General features: G+C 37.5%; 1 protein-coding gene across 1 annotated transcript in view; it reads right to left on the bottom strand.

The window, feature by feature from the left end:
• LOC128652630 (cholinesterase) overlaps positions 1-13,728 on the bottom strand; it is a 71,329-nt gene that overhangs the window by 18,711 nt on the left and 38,890 nt on the right. The window contains exon 2 of the mRNA XM_053705564.1: positions 7,874-9,368. Within this exon, the coding sequence (XP_053561539.1) occupies positions 7,874-9,363 (1,490 nt within the window). The 5' untranslated portion in view covers positions 9,364-9,368. The remainder of the gene's footprint in view (positions 1-7,873; positions 9,369-13,728) is intronic.

Here is a 13,728-nt window from a genome sequence, read left to right as displayed (position 1 = left end):
AATTACATTGTGCACAGTGGAGACATGGATAACATCCTTTATTGGGAGTGGTCAAATAATTAATATCAGACTGTTTAGTTGTCCCCACATCTGCCCTAACTAGATTATCCCTTAGGTTTCTCACCCGTCTGTATGATGGCATTGGTGGTAATTTAAAAGACTCAATTTCTGGATTAAATTTTGATAGTAGATGCCAGTGTTTCCTCACTGCTTTGAAAATGTGTTGGCTTCGCTGGCTATATTCCATAGTAAGCACTAATCTGTTTACATCATTTTTGGTTTTGGGTTTAGCTTTACTTTTATCAAGATCTGTAATATTTTTATTGATAATCTCCTGAGGATAACCTCTTTGGATAAACTTATTACCCATAGATTCTAACCTGTAAGGCAGTCTATCCTGATCACTGACTATCCTCTTGGTGCGTAATAACTGACTTCTTGGGATAGAATTGTCTGCAGTTAGAGATTGACAAGCAAAAAGGATTAGTGCTGGAAGCAGAGCGGGGAATGGAAACAAAATATACGTTGGAAATGTTGAAAACCACTAAAGAAGAAATTGATACATTGTTGGCTCAATATCGCTCAGATCTTGAGGAGAGGAAAAGATTGAAGTTTGTACGCGATGAGCTTGACTACACCAATCACAGAGTATACAACTGGTCACATGACCACACGTCAAGACAACGTGAATCACGTGACGTACCACACTGGAGGAGAATGCCGAGAGCGCTAACAGAGCAGGACAGAATGGCCGAAGGATCATCTTCTGGGGAAAGTTTTTTAGATTCTGGCTCGGAAGGAGACACCGGAGGGGAGGGCGGAAGCACCCCTGATCCCAAAGAGCAGCGGATGTATACACGGAGCTCCTGGAACCAAAACCGGCAGATGCCGAGACGCCAGCGAGGAGGGAGGTTCCGGCGAGGTATGCGGAAATAGAGGTAAATGAACTGCCTGATTACATTTCCCCCATACAGGACAAGGAGAGTCTGGTAATCAATATCTCGGAATACAAGCTAACTGAGACGGAACATAGTTTGTTAATGAAAGGACTTTCCTTCTGTCCTACTACGGACTGTCATGAATTTGAAGTCGATAAGGACTTGTACAAATTTTTTAGAATGCTCAGGCTAAAAGCTATGTATGGTGGTAATAATACAAATAATGTGGGTGTTGAAAGCACAATAAATGAAGGTGTTATGCAAACAAATCCCCTTGATTTGAAATATCTTAACTTATATAAAAAGTCTCCATTTATACCTCCTACCAGTAATTATGGTGTGCAAACTTTTATTAAGTTTGTGCAACAGGATATTAGTAACTTGATGAAAAAAATGAATTTAAATCCAGAAATGAAAAATTATAACTTAACAAGAGAAGAATATAAAGCTATGTTGTCCTTAAAAAACAACAAGAATATTACAATAAAGAACGCTGATAAGGGCGGAGCTGTTGTAATATTGGACACTAAATATTATATTCAGGAAAATTTACATCAACTCTCTGATGGAGGGGTTTATGAAGTATTAGACCATAATCCTCTTGTGGAAATACAAAAAGAGTTAAAAACAATTCTTGATAGGGCATTCCAATGTAGTACTATAACTAAACAGGTATTTGATTTTCTTTATAAAAAACATCCCATAACACCAGTTTTTTATACTTTGCCCAAGGTTCACAAGAATATGTCATCCCCACCAGGGCGGCCCATTGTGGCATGTACAGAGTCTGTTTTTTCAAATGTGTCAATATTTCTGGATAGAATTCTTTTTCCAATGGTTTAAGAACAGAAGTCTTTTATAAAAGACACTAATGATTTCCTGATAAAATTAGAAAAGGTAAAAATGGAAGAAAATTGGTTTATCTTTTCTCTAGATGTGGTTAATCTATATACATCTATCCCTCACGAGGCAGGCCTTGACACCATAAAAAGTTTTTTGAACAACAGTAAATTGTATGATCTAACACAGATAGATTTTATTGATGATCTGTTAAGACTTGTCTTATACTGCAATTATTTTCTGTTTCAGGACACTTACTACATGCAGAAGAGAGGTACGGCCATGGGCTCCAATGTAGCCCCCTCATATGCCAATTTGTTTATGAGTGGCTTTGAAAATAAATTTGTCTATGCTAATAAGTCATTCAATCACTGTTGTAAGCTTTGGCTAAGGTATATAGACGATATTTTTGGCATATGGGGGGGCTCATTGGAGTCCCTGATACAGTTTGTGGAGGAAATCAATGCCTCAATGATAAACATCAAATTTACATTGACATATTCATCACATGAGATTAATTTTCTTGATACCACTATCTACATACAAGATGATAAATTGAACACTGATCTCTTTACTAAACCCACGGATAGAAATACCCTTTTGAGGTATGAAAGCTTTCATCCTGAGACAGTGTTCAATTCTATCCCAAGAAGTCAGTTATTACGCACCAAGAGGATAGTCAGTGATCAGGATAGACTGCCTTACAGGTTAGAATCTATGGGTAATAAGTTTATCCAAAGAGGTTATCCTCAGGAGATTATCAATAAAAATATTACAGATCTTGACAAAAGTAAAGCTAAACCCAAAACCAAAAATGATGTAAACAGATTAGTGCTTACTATGGAATATAGTCAGCGAAGCCAACACATTTTCAAAGCAGTGAGGAAACACTGGCATCTACTATCAAAATTTAATCCAGAAGTTGAGTCTTTTAAATTACCACCAATGCCATCATACAGACGGGTGAGAAACCTAAGGGATAATCTAGTTAGGGCAGATGTGGGGACAACTAAACAGTCTGATATTAATTATTTGACCACTCCCAATAAAGGATGTTATCCATGTCTCCACTGTGCACAATGTAATTCAGTAATTAGAGGTAAATTTTTGGCCCAGAATGATAAGCGTAAACAGTATACCATCAATGGTTTATACACTTGTCAAACCAATTATGCAATCTATCTACTCAAATGTCCATGTGGCCTCTGTTACATCAGAGAGACCACTCAGGCTGCTAGGGATAGGTTTAGTCAGCACAAGGCATCAATTAAATCTAAAGACATGTCTTTACCAGTATCTGCACATTTTACCCAAATGGGACATACAGTTAGTCAGCTGCGCTTCCAAGTAATCGATCACATTCCTATACATAGAAGAGGGGGCGACAGAGAACTTAAATTAAAACAAAAGGAGGTCTGGTGGATCAAGAAATTAAATATATTACATCCTTATGGTCTGAATAGGGACTATGATTTGTATTTGTTTTTATGAATTTTGATATTGAAATAGGGTGACATTCAATATGGTACCACTAGAGGCCACTAATAGAAAAAGTAAATACTTGTATTATCATGCCTGGATAGGTATGGGTTAATTCAATTAATAATGTGAGCTGAAATCTGATTGGTCAAACCACCCTTTTTAAATGTGTGTTTTACTGTGTTTTAACTATGCATGATTAAGGACCATGTAGGTCCGAAACGTCGCTGTTTTAATGGTTGTGATATCACCAATAAAGAAATAATTCACCTTTAAGAATATTGATGCAGTGGTGCTGTTACTTTCTACATATGGACTGTATTTGTTTGGGTTTTTGCTGATAGCCCATTGTAACGAGCACACAGCCAGGTAAAAAAGCTCAATAGTGCTGGACTCTATCTGTTTATTTTGTATATATATATATATATATATATATATATATATATATATATATACATGAACTGAGATCTCATATGTTTGAGCCCTTATAACTAAGGATGGGTGAATGTGCTGAAAGTGTAATTAGTTTTGTAGAACGAATAGTCCTGTGGACATTCGCTTTGGGCAAACGAATGTTGATAAGAATGAAAATCCATTAAAATTCGATAATCAAATGTTATTTCTGGTTTTCAAATGTTACTTTAATGTTTGAATATTCATAATTAGATACTATTCGAGTGGGGAATATAGTAAATTGATACATATAGATAGAAATATATAAATGTGTGTGTTTTTATTTTGAAAATATTGCATAATTCGAATATTACATTTAAATAAAGCATTAGAAATACTATTACAAATATATCAATTCAAATGTTTCGAATTTGAATACTGCATATTTCCAAGGCAGTTCTTTGGGACAAGAGGTCACAATGTAAGGCTAGAGGAAAGGAGATTGAATCTCCAGCAACGTAAACATTTTGTCACTGTAAGAACAACCAAAGTGTATGGCTTAGATAGATTTCTGGCTATAAACAGAATTTAGGGATATAATTGCTTGTGTTCATTTTTTTGGGCGTGAAGAAAATTGGAATGTAAAATTTACGTAACACGCTTCAGGTTGTGCTCTTTATGTCTAATGTGGCATTGAGTTAGTACACATGCAAAATTAGTTATTTTAAGGTGTGATATTTAAATATTAAATATAAAATATTTACATTAATTATTAATATTTTTCAATATTTTATATTTTTATAAATACATAATTGTTTATTGTAAGCTCAGTTGTCAGCTTCTTTAATGTAAGTCAGGTAGCCTTTATATGTTGAACTTAATGGACTTCTTTCATTATGAAGTAACTGGGTGGAGGCAGTGTAATATTTTCTAATATTATATAATTTTCTGCCATCCAAAGCAGAAATTAATTGCATAATTTAAAATAAATGTATTTAATGATAATTTCTGCAATGAAAATTGAATATGTTTAAAATTAATTAGCTAATTTTAGCTTGATATTGGCTAACATTTTAGTTGGGTGGTCAGTAAAATCAGCCGGGGGCTGCACCCGCTATAAAGGTCCTGGGGAGAACACTGTACTATGTTACAATTTTACATATTTGCAAAACTAGAAAGAAAAGCAAAGAAACACAGGTTGAGAAGAGAATAATTTGATATGGTTTTTTAAGAACAAACATCTAACAAAACGTGTCGGTCCAGTTCACAATCAAGTTGGATATTTAAGATTGGTAAAGTCCAAATATCTCCATTGGGTAACAGCTGGCAGTAAAAGGTAAGAGGAGAGGGAGGGAGAAAAGGGTTAAATAGTGGGAAAAGGAGAAGGGGCGGGGACGGAGGCAAGATATTTTAAGGGACATCTGGTTGAAGGGTGAGAGCAGTCTGTAAGTCATTTTTACTATTTTCCCATGTGAATTTAAGGTTGTGGAAGAAGGGGTAGGTTGTTAGCTTTATAGGACCCATATTCTTCTAAAGTGAGTGGATTTTCCATGTGCTCTATCCAGATATTTTTATTATATATATATATATATATATATATATATATATATATATATATATATATATATATATATATGATAATGGTAATGCAAAGTATATATCTATGCAGATGTATCTATAGGAATAGATATACAGGTATAGATATATTCAGATATATATTAGAATGTCTATTTAAAATAAAAATTCTGTATGTGAAGAACACTGGAATGTGAAATATGAATAACTCATGCGAGCGATAAGTGCTAGGTTTGTTTCCTCTTCGCTTTCCATTGACTTCTATGGGGAGAAAATGTTAGTGCGGTCATGATATCTGAAGTCCTTTAGTTAGCGCATGTTAAGTTTCGCTTGCACGCAAACGTTTTACTTTCAACTTGTAATAAGTGTGTTAATCCGCGCTTGCAAAATCTTTATTTCTGGCGGTGTTATCACTTGAGGGAAAGCCCTTAATATTTTGCCACTTGTAATCTATCCTAATTATGGATGTTTGACATGCCCTGTTCTCATACAATTTATTTTGTGAGAGTGGGGGGGGGGGGGGTAGGGGTTGGCACTGTATTTCTGCTTAGATAAATGTGGGGTGCGGATGTTACCTTACTAAACTTGAATGTAGGTGGACAGGTTCCATAGATGAGAACACTGTTTACTTGCAGATGGATAGAAGGGGGTAGATACTTACTCATATACTGTAATCATATTATGTCTAGTGATGTCGCAAATATATGCGATGTTCGATCCGCCCCCTATTCGTCATCATTGAGTAAACTTTGAACCTGTATCTCACAGTCTGCAGACACATTTCAGCCAATCAGCAGCAGACACTCCCTCCCAGACCCTCCCAGCTCCTGGACAGCAGCCATTTTAGATTCATTCTGATCCTGCATTCTTAGTGAGATGAGGGATAGTGTAGCTGCTGCTGATTTTATAGGGAAATTGATAGCTAGGCTAGTGTATTCAGTGTCCACTACAGTCCTGAAGGACTCATCTGATCTCTGCTGTAAGGGCAGCACCCCAAAAAGCCCTTTTTAGGACTAGAACATCTTTTTTTTTTTTGTCTGTGTAATTTTGACTGTGAAACATCAGTCTGCTAGTGTAATCTAATTGCTGTTGCCTGCTTGCAGTGCCACCACTCATATCTGTTGTAACAGTAGTGTAAATTTTGTAAAAAAAAACTTTTTTGACTGTGAAACATCAGTCTGCTAGTGTAATCTAATTGCAGTTGCCTGCCTGCCAGCGTGTGTGCCAGGCCTACTTGCTAAGTACCACCACTCATATCTGTTGTAACAGTAGTGTAAATTTTGTAAAAAAAAAACTTTTTTGACTGTGAAACATCAGTCTGCTAGTGTAATCTAATTTGCGTTGCCTGCCTGCCTGCCAGCGTGTGTGCCAGGCCCACTTGCCAACTAGTGCCACCACTCATATCTGTTGTAACAGTAGTATAAATTTTTTTAAAAAAAAACTTTTTTGACTGTGAAATATCAGTCTGCTAGTGTAATCTAATTTGCATTGCCTGCCTGCCAGCGTGTGTGCCAGGCCCACTTGCCAACTAGTGCCACCACTCATATCTGTTGTAACAGTAGTGTACATTTAAAAAAAAAAAATTTTGACTGTGAAACATCAGTCTGCTAGTGTAATCTAATTGCAGTTGCCTGCCTGCCAGCGTGTGTGCCAGGCCCACTTGCCAACTAGTGCCACCACTCATATCTGCTGTAATAGTAGTGTAAATTAAAAAAAAAAAACTTTTTTGACTGTGAAACATCAGTCTGCTAGTGTAATCTAATAGCAGTTGCCTGCCTGCCAGCGTGTGTGCCAGGCCCACTTGCCAACTAGTGCCACCACTCATATCTGTTGTAACAGTAGTGTAAATTTAAAAAAAAAAACTTTTTTGACTGTGAAACATCAGTCTGCTAGTGTAATCTAATAGCAGTTTGGTCTGTCACTGTGAAGCAGGCGTAACCCTTACACTACCTGAACGATACAACATCATACCTGATGTTTTAAAGCACGTTATTCCAAACAATTTAGGAATTTTAGGTGATTTATGCCCTTTATGGCTTAAAAACAGACTCTGCATCAACTATGTAATTTTCCATGGGAGTTTTGCCATGGATCCCCCTCCGGCATGCCACAGTCCAGGTGTTAGTCCCCTTGAAACAACTTTTCCATCACTTTTGTGGCCAGAAAGAGTCCCTGTGGGTTTTAAAATTCGCCTGCCTATTAAAGTCAATGGCGGTTCGCCCGGTTTGCTCGTTCGCAAACTTTTGCAGAGGTTCGCGACATCACTAATTATGTCTGCAGGTCTGGCAGTTTTATTTGTAGTGAATTTAACCTGTGTTGGAGGCAAGTTAGAAAACATTGAAAACACAATAAATTGATTCATATGTTTTTAAAAAAATTATGGTTATAAATGTCAGCTGCATCATGATTGCGTGTTTCTCCATTGCAGCTGGGACGAACATTTATGCCAATTGGGGGAATAGCAACACAAAGGTTGGAATACACATCATTTAAGGTCTTTTGAAAGAAAATTTCACAGCCTACATATTTAAAAAAAAAAAAAAATGCAGCGAGAGGAAGAAAGAGATGATTGAGGGGAAAAGAAAGCCAGAGAGTGATAGGAAAGAGAGAGATGGTGGAAGAAGAAACTGTAGATAAATATATCATACCCATATCGTGCAAAATTGGTCCAGAATTTCATGATCCTTTTGCTAAATACCTTTTCTGATTCTGTATAATTATTACTTGCAATTAAAGGTTTTCCAAAAAGTATAGGTAATTCTGCACCATGCACAGTGCCCATCCACTCAGGCCAAACTTCGTTAGATATACGATGATCATATACATAGAAGTATACACTGTTTTTATGCTCTGACAACTTGTTTGCAAACAACTTTGTAGGGCAAAGGAAGAAATGGTCTGTTACAACCTGTTCCATAGCCTTCCGATTTTTTTCTTGATTATCTACATCCTCCCAGTTTGTATACTGCAATAGTATGGACTCTGTAGCGAGGTCCCCAAATGAATGAAAGTAATGCCTCAATCCTGCCTGAAGCTGTGTAAATGTAATCAAACTCTCATTTTTTAAGCTAAAACCGGGAACCCCCATTATTGCAAACGGGTTTCCATCATCCTTTGTTACTCCTAATAAAAGGCTTTTTTCTTTTAATGTCTGGTTAATTAGTTTATTTAGATAGTCACTTAGGAAGTCCTTATCTATAACTGGTGCAAATATTAGTAGACTGTCACTATTCTTAACTGAAAGTTGCTTTTCAGTTAGTTCCATAGCATCTATATTTTGCAAACATGTCACTACTGCATCATCATCTTTAAGAGGGCATCCGAGGTATTGTGCTAATTTAAGAGTGGATCTTCTTACCTTATCATGTAATCCAAAATCTGCAAAAACTGAACCACTTTGGATAATTGCATTTGTAAAAAAAGCATGACTTCCAGAAGATATCACATGGTATGCAACAGACAGTGCTCCAGCACTATGTCCAAACAGTGTAACATTGTGTGGATTTCCGCCAAATACTTCAATATTTTCATGAATCCATTGCAAAGCTAACATCTGATCAAACAAACCGGCATTGCCAGGAGCATTTTTGTTTTCTGGCAATGCCAAAAATCCAAGTGCCCCAACTCTGTAGTTCATCGATACAACAATTACATCTTCATAATAAGATAGTATATGTCCATCATAAATATCTAATGATGTTGTACCTGACACAAAACCTCCTCCATGTATAAATACCATTACTGGGAAAGGTTTAGATTTTGATGAAGGGACCCAAATATTGAGAAATAGGCAGTCTTCACTCATTTCATTATTTACTAGCCACATTGCTGTGCCAGTAAATTCACTGTAGATGTCTTGCTTATTCTGGTAGCATGATCTGCCAAATTCTGTTGCGTTATATGTGCCTTGCCAAGGTTTTCGAGGCTCTGACTTTTTGAACCGCTGGGCTCCTGTTGGTGGTTCTCCATAGGGAATTCCTAGGTAGGCTGTTACAGAACCAGACAAAACTGGTAAGTGAATGCCACTTACTTTTCCTTGTTTTGTTTGTACAATTGTGTCATCTTGAGCTTGAGTATATAGAGCATATGTCACAAGAAGATATATCTTTAAAAATCTGACCTTTCTAAGTTCTAGCATGGTTTCTGTAATGTGAAAAGATATTAAATGGTTAGCATAATACACTAATAATTTATAAATATACAAAAATGTCTTCAGTTTATAAAGAGATAATACCCCCCCTTTAACAAAGCATGGATGGACAAGGTTCTATGAACCTGCACTGCAATGGCTACAAAAAAGCTTAATAAATGGAGCCTTATAATATTCTAAAACAGCAACAGATTTGCTAACATATTTTTCTTAAAACTTATACTGTATCAGCTAGATTATGAGTTTTGAGCTCTATAGGGAAATTAATGACCGCAACATTTTCGGCGTTATTTCAGCTCCCTATAGCGCTACTATTACAGGTTTTAAAAAAGCAGGCTAACGCGGGCTTTGACGTGCTCGTGCATGATTTCCCGTTAGACATCAATGGGGAGAACCGGCAAAAAAAGCCTAACACCTGCAATCGCAGAAACAAAAGCTCTTTAACACAGCCCCATTGATGTCTATGGATAAATAAAAAGTTACGTTTAAACCTAACACCCTAACATAAACCCCAAGTCTAAACAACCCTAATCTGCTGCCTCTAACATCGCCGCCACCTACATTACAGTTATTAACCCCTAATCTGCCGCCCCCAATATCGCCGCCTCCTACATTACAGTTATTAACCCCTAATCGGACACCCCTGATATTGCCGCCAACAACATACAGTTATTAACCCCTAATCTGCTGCCCCTAACATCGCCGCCACCTACATTACAGTTATTAACCCCTAATCTGCCGCCCCCAATGTCGCCGCCACTATAGTAAAGTTATTAATCCCTAAACCTAAGCCTAACGTAACCCTAAGCCTAAATTTAACCCTAACCCTAACACCCCCTAACTTAAATATAATTAAAATAAATCTAAATAAACCTTACAATTATTAACTAAATAATTCCTATTTAAAACTAAATACAAACTTACCTGTAAAAAAAAACTTAAGCTAGCTCCAAAATAACTAATAGTTATATTGCAGCTATCTTACGCCTAGATTTAGAGTTTTGCGGCCAAAGGGGTGCGTTAGCTACGCATGCTTTTTTCTGGCCGCACCTTTTAAATACCGCTGGTATTTAGAGTTCACAGAATGGCTGCGTTAGGCTCCAAAAAAGGAGCGTAGAGCATATTTACCGCAACTTCAACTCTCGATACCAGCGGTGCTTACGGACGCGGCCAGCTTCAAAAACGTGCTCGTGCACGTTTCCCCCATAGAAAACAATGGGGCTGTTTGAGCTGAAAAAAAAACCTAACACCTGCAAAAAAGCCGCGTTCAGCTCCTAACGCAGCCCCATTGTTTTCTATGGGGAAACACTTCCTACGTCTGCACCTAACACTCTAACATGTACCCCGAGTCTAAACACCCCTAACCTTACACTTATTAACCCCTAATCTGCCGCCCCCGCTATTGCTGACCCCTGCATATTATTTTTAACCCCTAATCTGCCGCTCCGTACACCCCCGCCACCTACATTATCCCTATGTACCCCTAATCTGCTGCCCTAACATCGCCGACCCCTATATTATATTTATTAACCCCTAATCTGCCGCCCCCAATGTCGCCTCCACCTAACTACACTTATTAACCCCTAATCTGCCGACCGGACCTGAGCGATACTATAATAAATGTATTAACCCCTAATCCGCCTCACTCCCGCCTCAATAACCCTATAATAAATAGTATTAACCCCTAATCTGCCCTCCCTAACATTGCCGACACCTAACTTCAAGTATTAACCCCTAATCTGCCGACAGGATCTTACCGCTATTCTAATAAATTTATTAACCCCTAAAGCTAAGTCTAACTTTAACCCTAACACCCCCCTAAGTTAAATATAATTTTATTCTAACGAAATAAATTAACTCTTATTAAATAAATTATTCCTATTTAAAGCTAAATACTTACCTGTAAAATAAATCCTAATATAGCTACAATATAAATTATAATTATATTGTAGCTATTTTAGGAATAATATTTATTTTACAGGCAACTTTGTATTTATTTTAACCAGGTACAATAGCTATTAAATAGTTAAGAACTATTTAATAGTTACCTAATTAAAATAATTACAAAATTACCTGTAAAATAAATCCTAACCTAAGTTACAATTAAACCTAACACTACACTATCAATAAATTAATTAAATAAACTACCTACAATTATCTACAATTAAACCTAACACTACACTATCAATAAATAAATTAAATACAATTCCTACAAATAAATACAATTAAATAAACTAACTAAAGTACAAAAAATAAAAAAGAACTAATTTACAAAAAATAAAAAAATATTTACAAACATTAGAAAAAAATTACAACAATTTTAAACTAATTACACCTACTCTAAGCCCCCTAATAAAATAACAAAGACCCCCAAAATAAAAAAATGCCCTACCCTATTCTAAATTACAAAAGTTCAAAACTCTTTTACCTTACCAGCCCTTAAAAGGACCTTTTGTGGGGCATGCCCCAAAGAATTCAGCTCTTTTGCCTGTAAAACAAAACATACAATACCCCCCCCCAACATTACAACCCACCACCCACATACCCCTAATCTAACCCAAACCCCCCTTAAATAAACCTAACACTAAGCCCCTGAAGATCTTCCTACCTTGTCTTCACCATGCCAGGTATCACCGATCGTTCCAGGCTCCGAAATCTTCATCCAAGCCCAAGCGGGGGCTAGACATCCATCATCCGGCGGCTGAAGAGGTCCAGAAGAGGCTCAAAAATCTTCATCCTATCCGGGAAGAAGAGGCGATCCGGACCGGCAACCATCTTGATCCAAGCGGCATCTTCTATCTTCATCCGATGACGACCGGCTCCATCTTGAAGACCTCCACCGCGGACCCATATTCTTCTTCCGACGACCTCCCGACGAATGACGGTTCCTTTAAGGGACGTCATCCAAGATGGCGTCCCTCGAATTCCGATTGGCTGATAGCATTGGATGGAATCAGCCAATCAGAATCAAGTTCAATCCGATTGGCTGATTCAATCAGCCAATCAGATTGAGCTCGCATTCTATTGGCTGTTCCGATCAGCCAATAGAATGCGAGCTCAATCTGCGGCTGGAGTTTGGTCGTTAGATTTCTAACGCTCACTTCAGCCACGACTCTAAATACCGGCGTTAGAAAGATCCCATTGAAAAGATAGGATACGCAATTGACGTAAGGGGATCTGCGGTATGGAAAAGTTGCGGCTGGAAAGTGAGCGTTAGACCCTTTCCTGACTGACTCTAAATACCGGCGGTAGCCCAAAACCAGCGTTAGGAGCCTCTAACGCTGGTTTTCACGGCTGCCGCCCAACTCTAAATCTAGGCCTTAGGTTTTATTTTTATTTCACAGGTAAGTTTGTATTTATTTTAACTAGGTAGACTAGTTAGTAAATAGTTATTAACTATTTACTAGCTACCTAGTTAAAATAAATACAGTTACCTGTAAAATAAAACCTAAGCTACCTTACACTACAACCTAACATTACAATAAAATTAAATAAATTAAATTAATAAAATACTGAAAATTTACTAACTTACAAACCCCCCCCCACTAAATTACAAAAAATAAAAAAACCACATTATCAAAAATAAAAAAGAATTACTCCTAATCTATTAGCCCTATCAAAATAAAAAAGCCCCCCAAAAATAGGGCCTTTTGCGGTGCATTGCCCAAAGAAATCAGCTCTTTTACCTGTAATAAAAAATACAAACACCCCCAACAGTAAAACCCACCACCCACTCAACCAACCCCCCCCCCCCCCCAGATAAACCTAAATAAACCTAAGCAAAATATTGCCCTGAAAAGGGAATTTGGATGGGAATTGTCCTTAAAAGGGCATTTAGCTATTTTACATTGCCCAAAACCCTAAACTAAAAAAAAAAACACCCAAAAAACCCTTAAAAAAAACCTAACACTAACCCCCGACGATCCACTTACAGTTATCGAAGTCCGGACATCCATCCTCATCTAGCTGGCAAAGTCCTCATCCAAGCGGCAAGAAGTCTTCATCCATGCGGCCTCTTCCATCTTCATCCAGCCGGCGAAGTCCTCATCCAAGCGAGAAGAAGTCTTCATCCAGACGGCATCTTCTATCTTCATCCATCCGGCGCAGAGCGGGTCCATCTTCAAGACATCCGGCGCAGAGCATCCTCTTCTTACGGTCGTCACCGTAAACTGAAGGTTCCCTTTAAGTGACGTCATCAAAGATGGCGTTCCTTTCATTCCTATTGGCTGAACGATTTCTATCAGCCAATAGGAATTAAAGGGGAAAAAATCATATTGGCTGTTAAAATCAGCCAATAGGATTGAGCTCTCATTCTATTGGCTGTTCCAATCAGCCAATAGAATGAGAGCTCAA

This window comes from Bombina bombina, chromosome 1 (assembly GCF_027579735.1).
Source record: "Bombina bombina isolate aBomBom1 chromosome 1, aBomBom1.pri, whole genome shotgun sequence".
In the NCBI taxonomy this organism is placed as follows: domain Eukaryota; kingdom Metazoa; phylum Chordata; class Amphibia; order Anura; family Bombinatoridae; genus Bombina; species Bombina bombina.
This window is presented reverse-complemented; position numbering and strand designations above follow the sequence as displayed.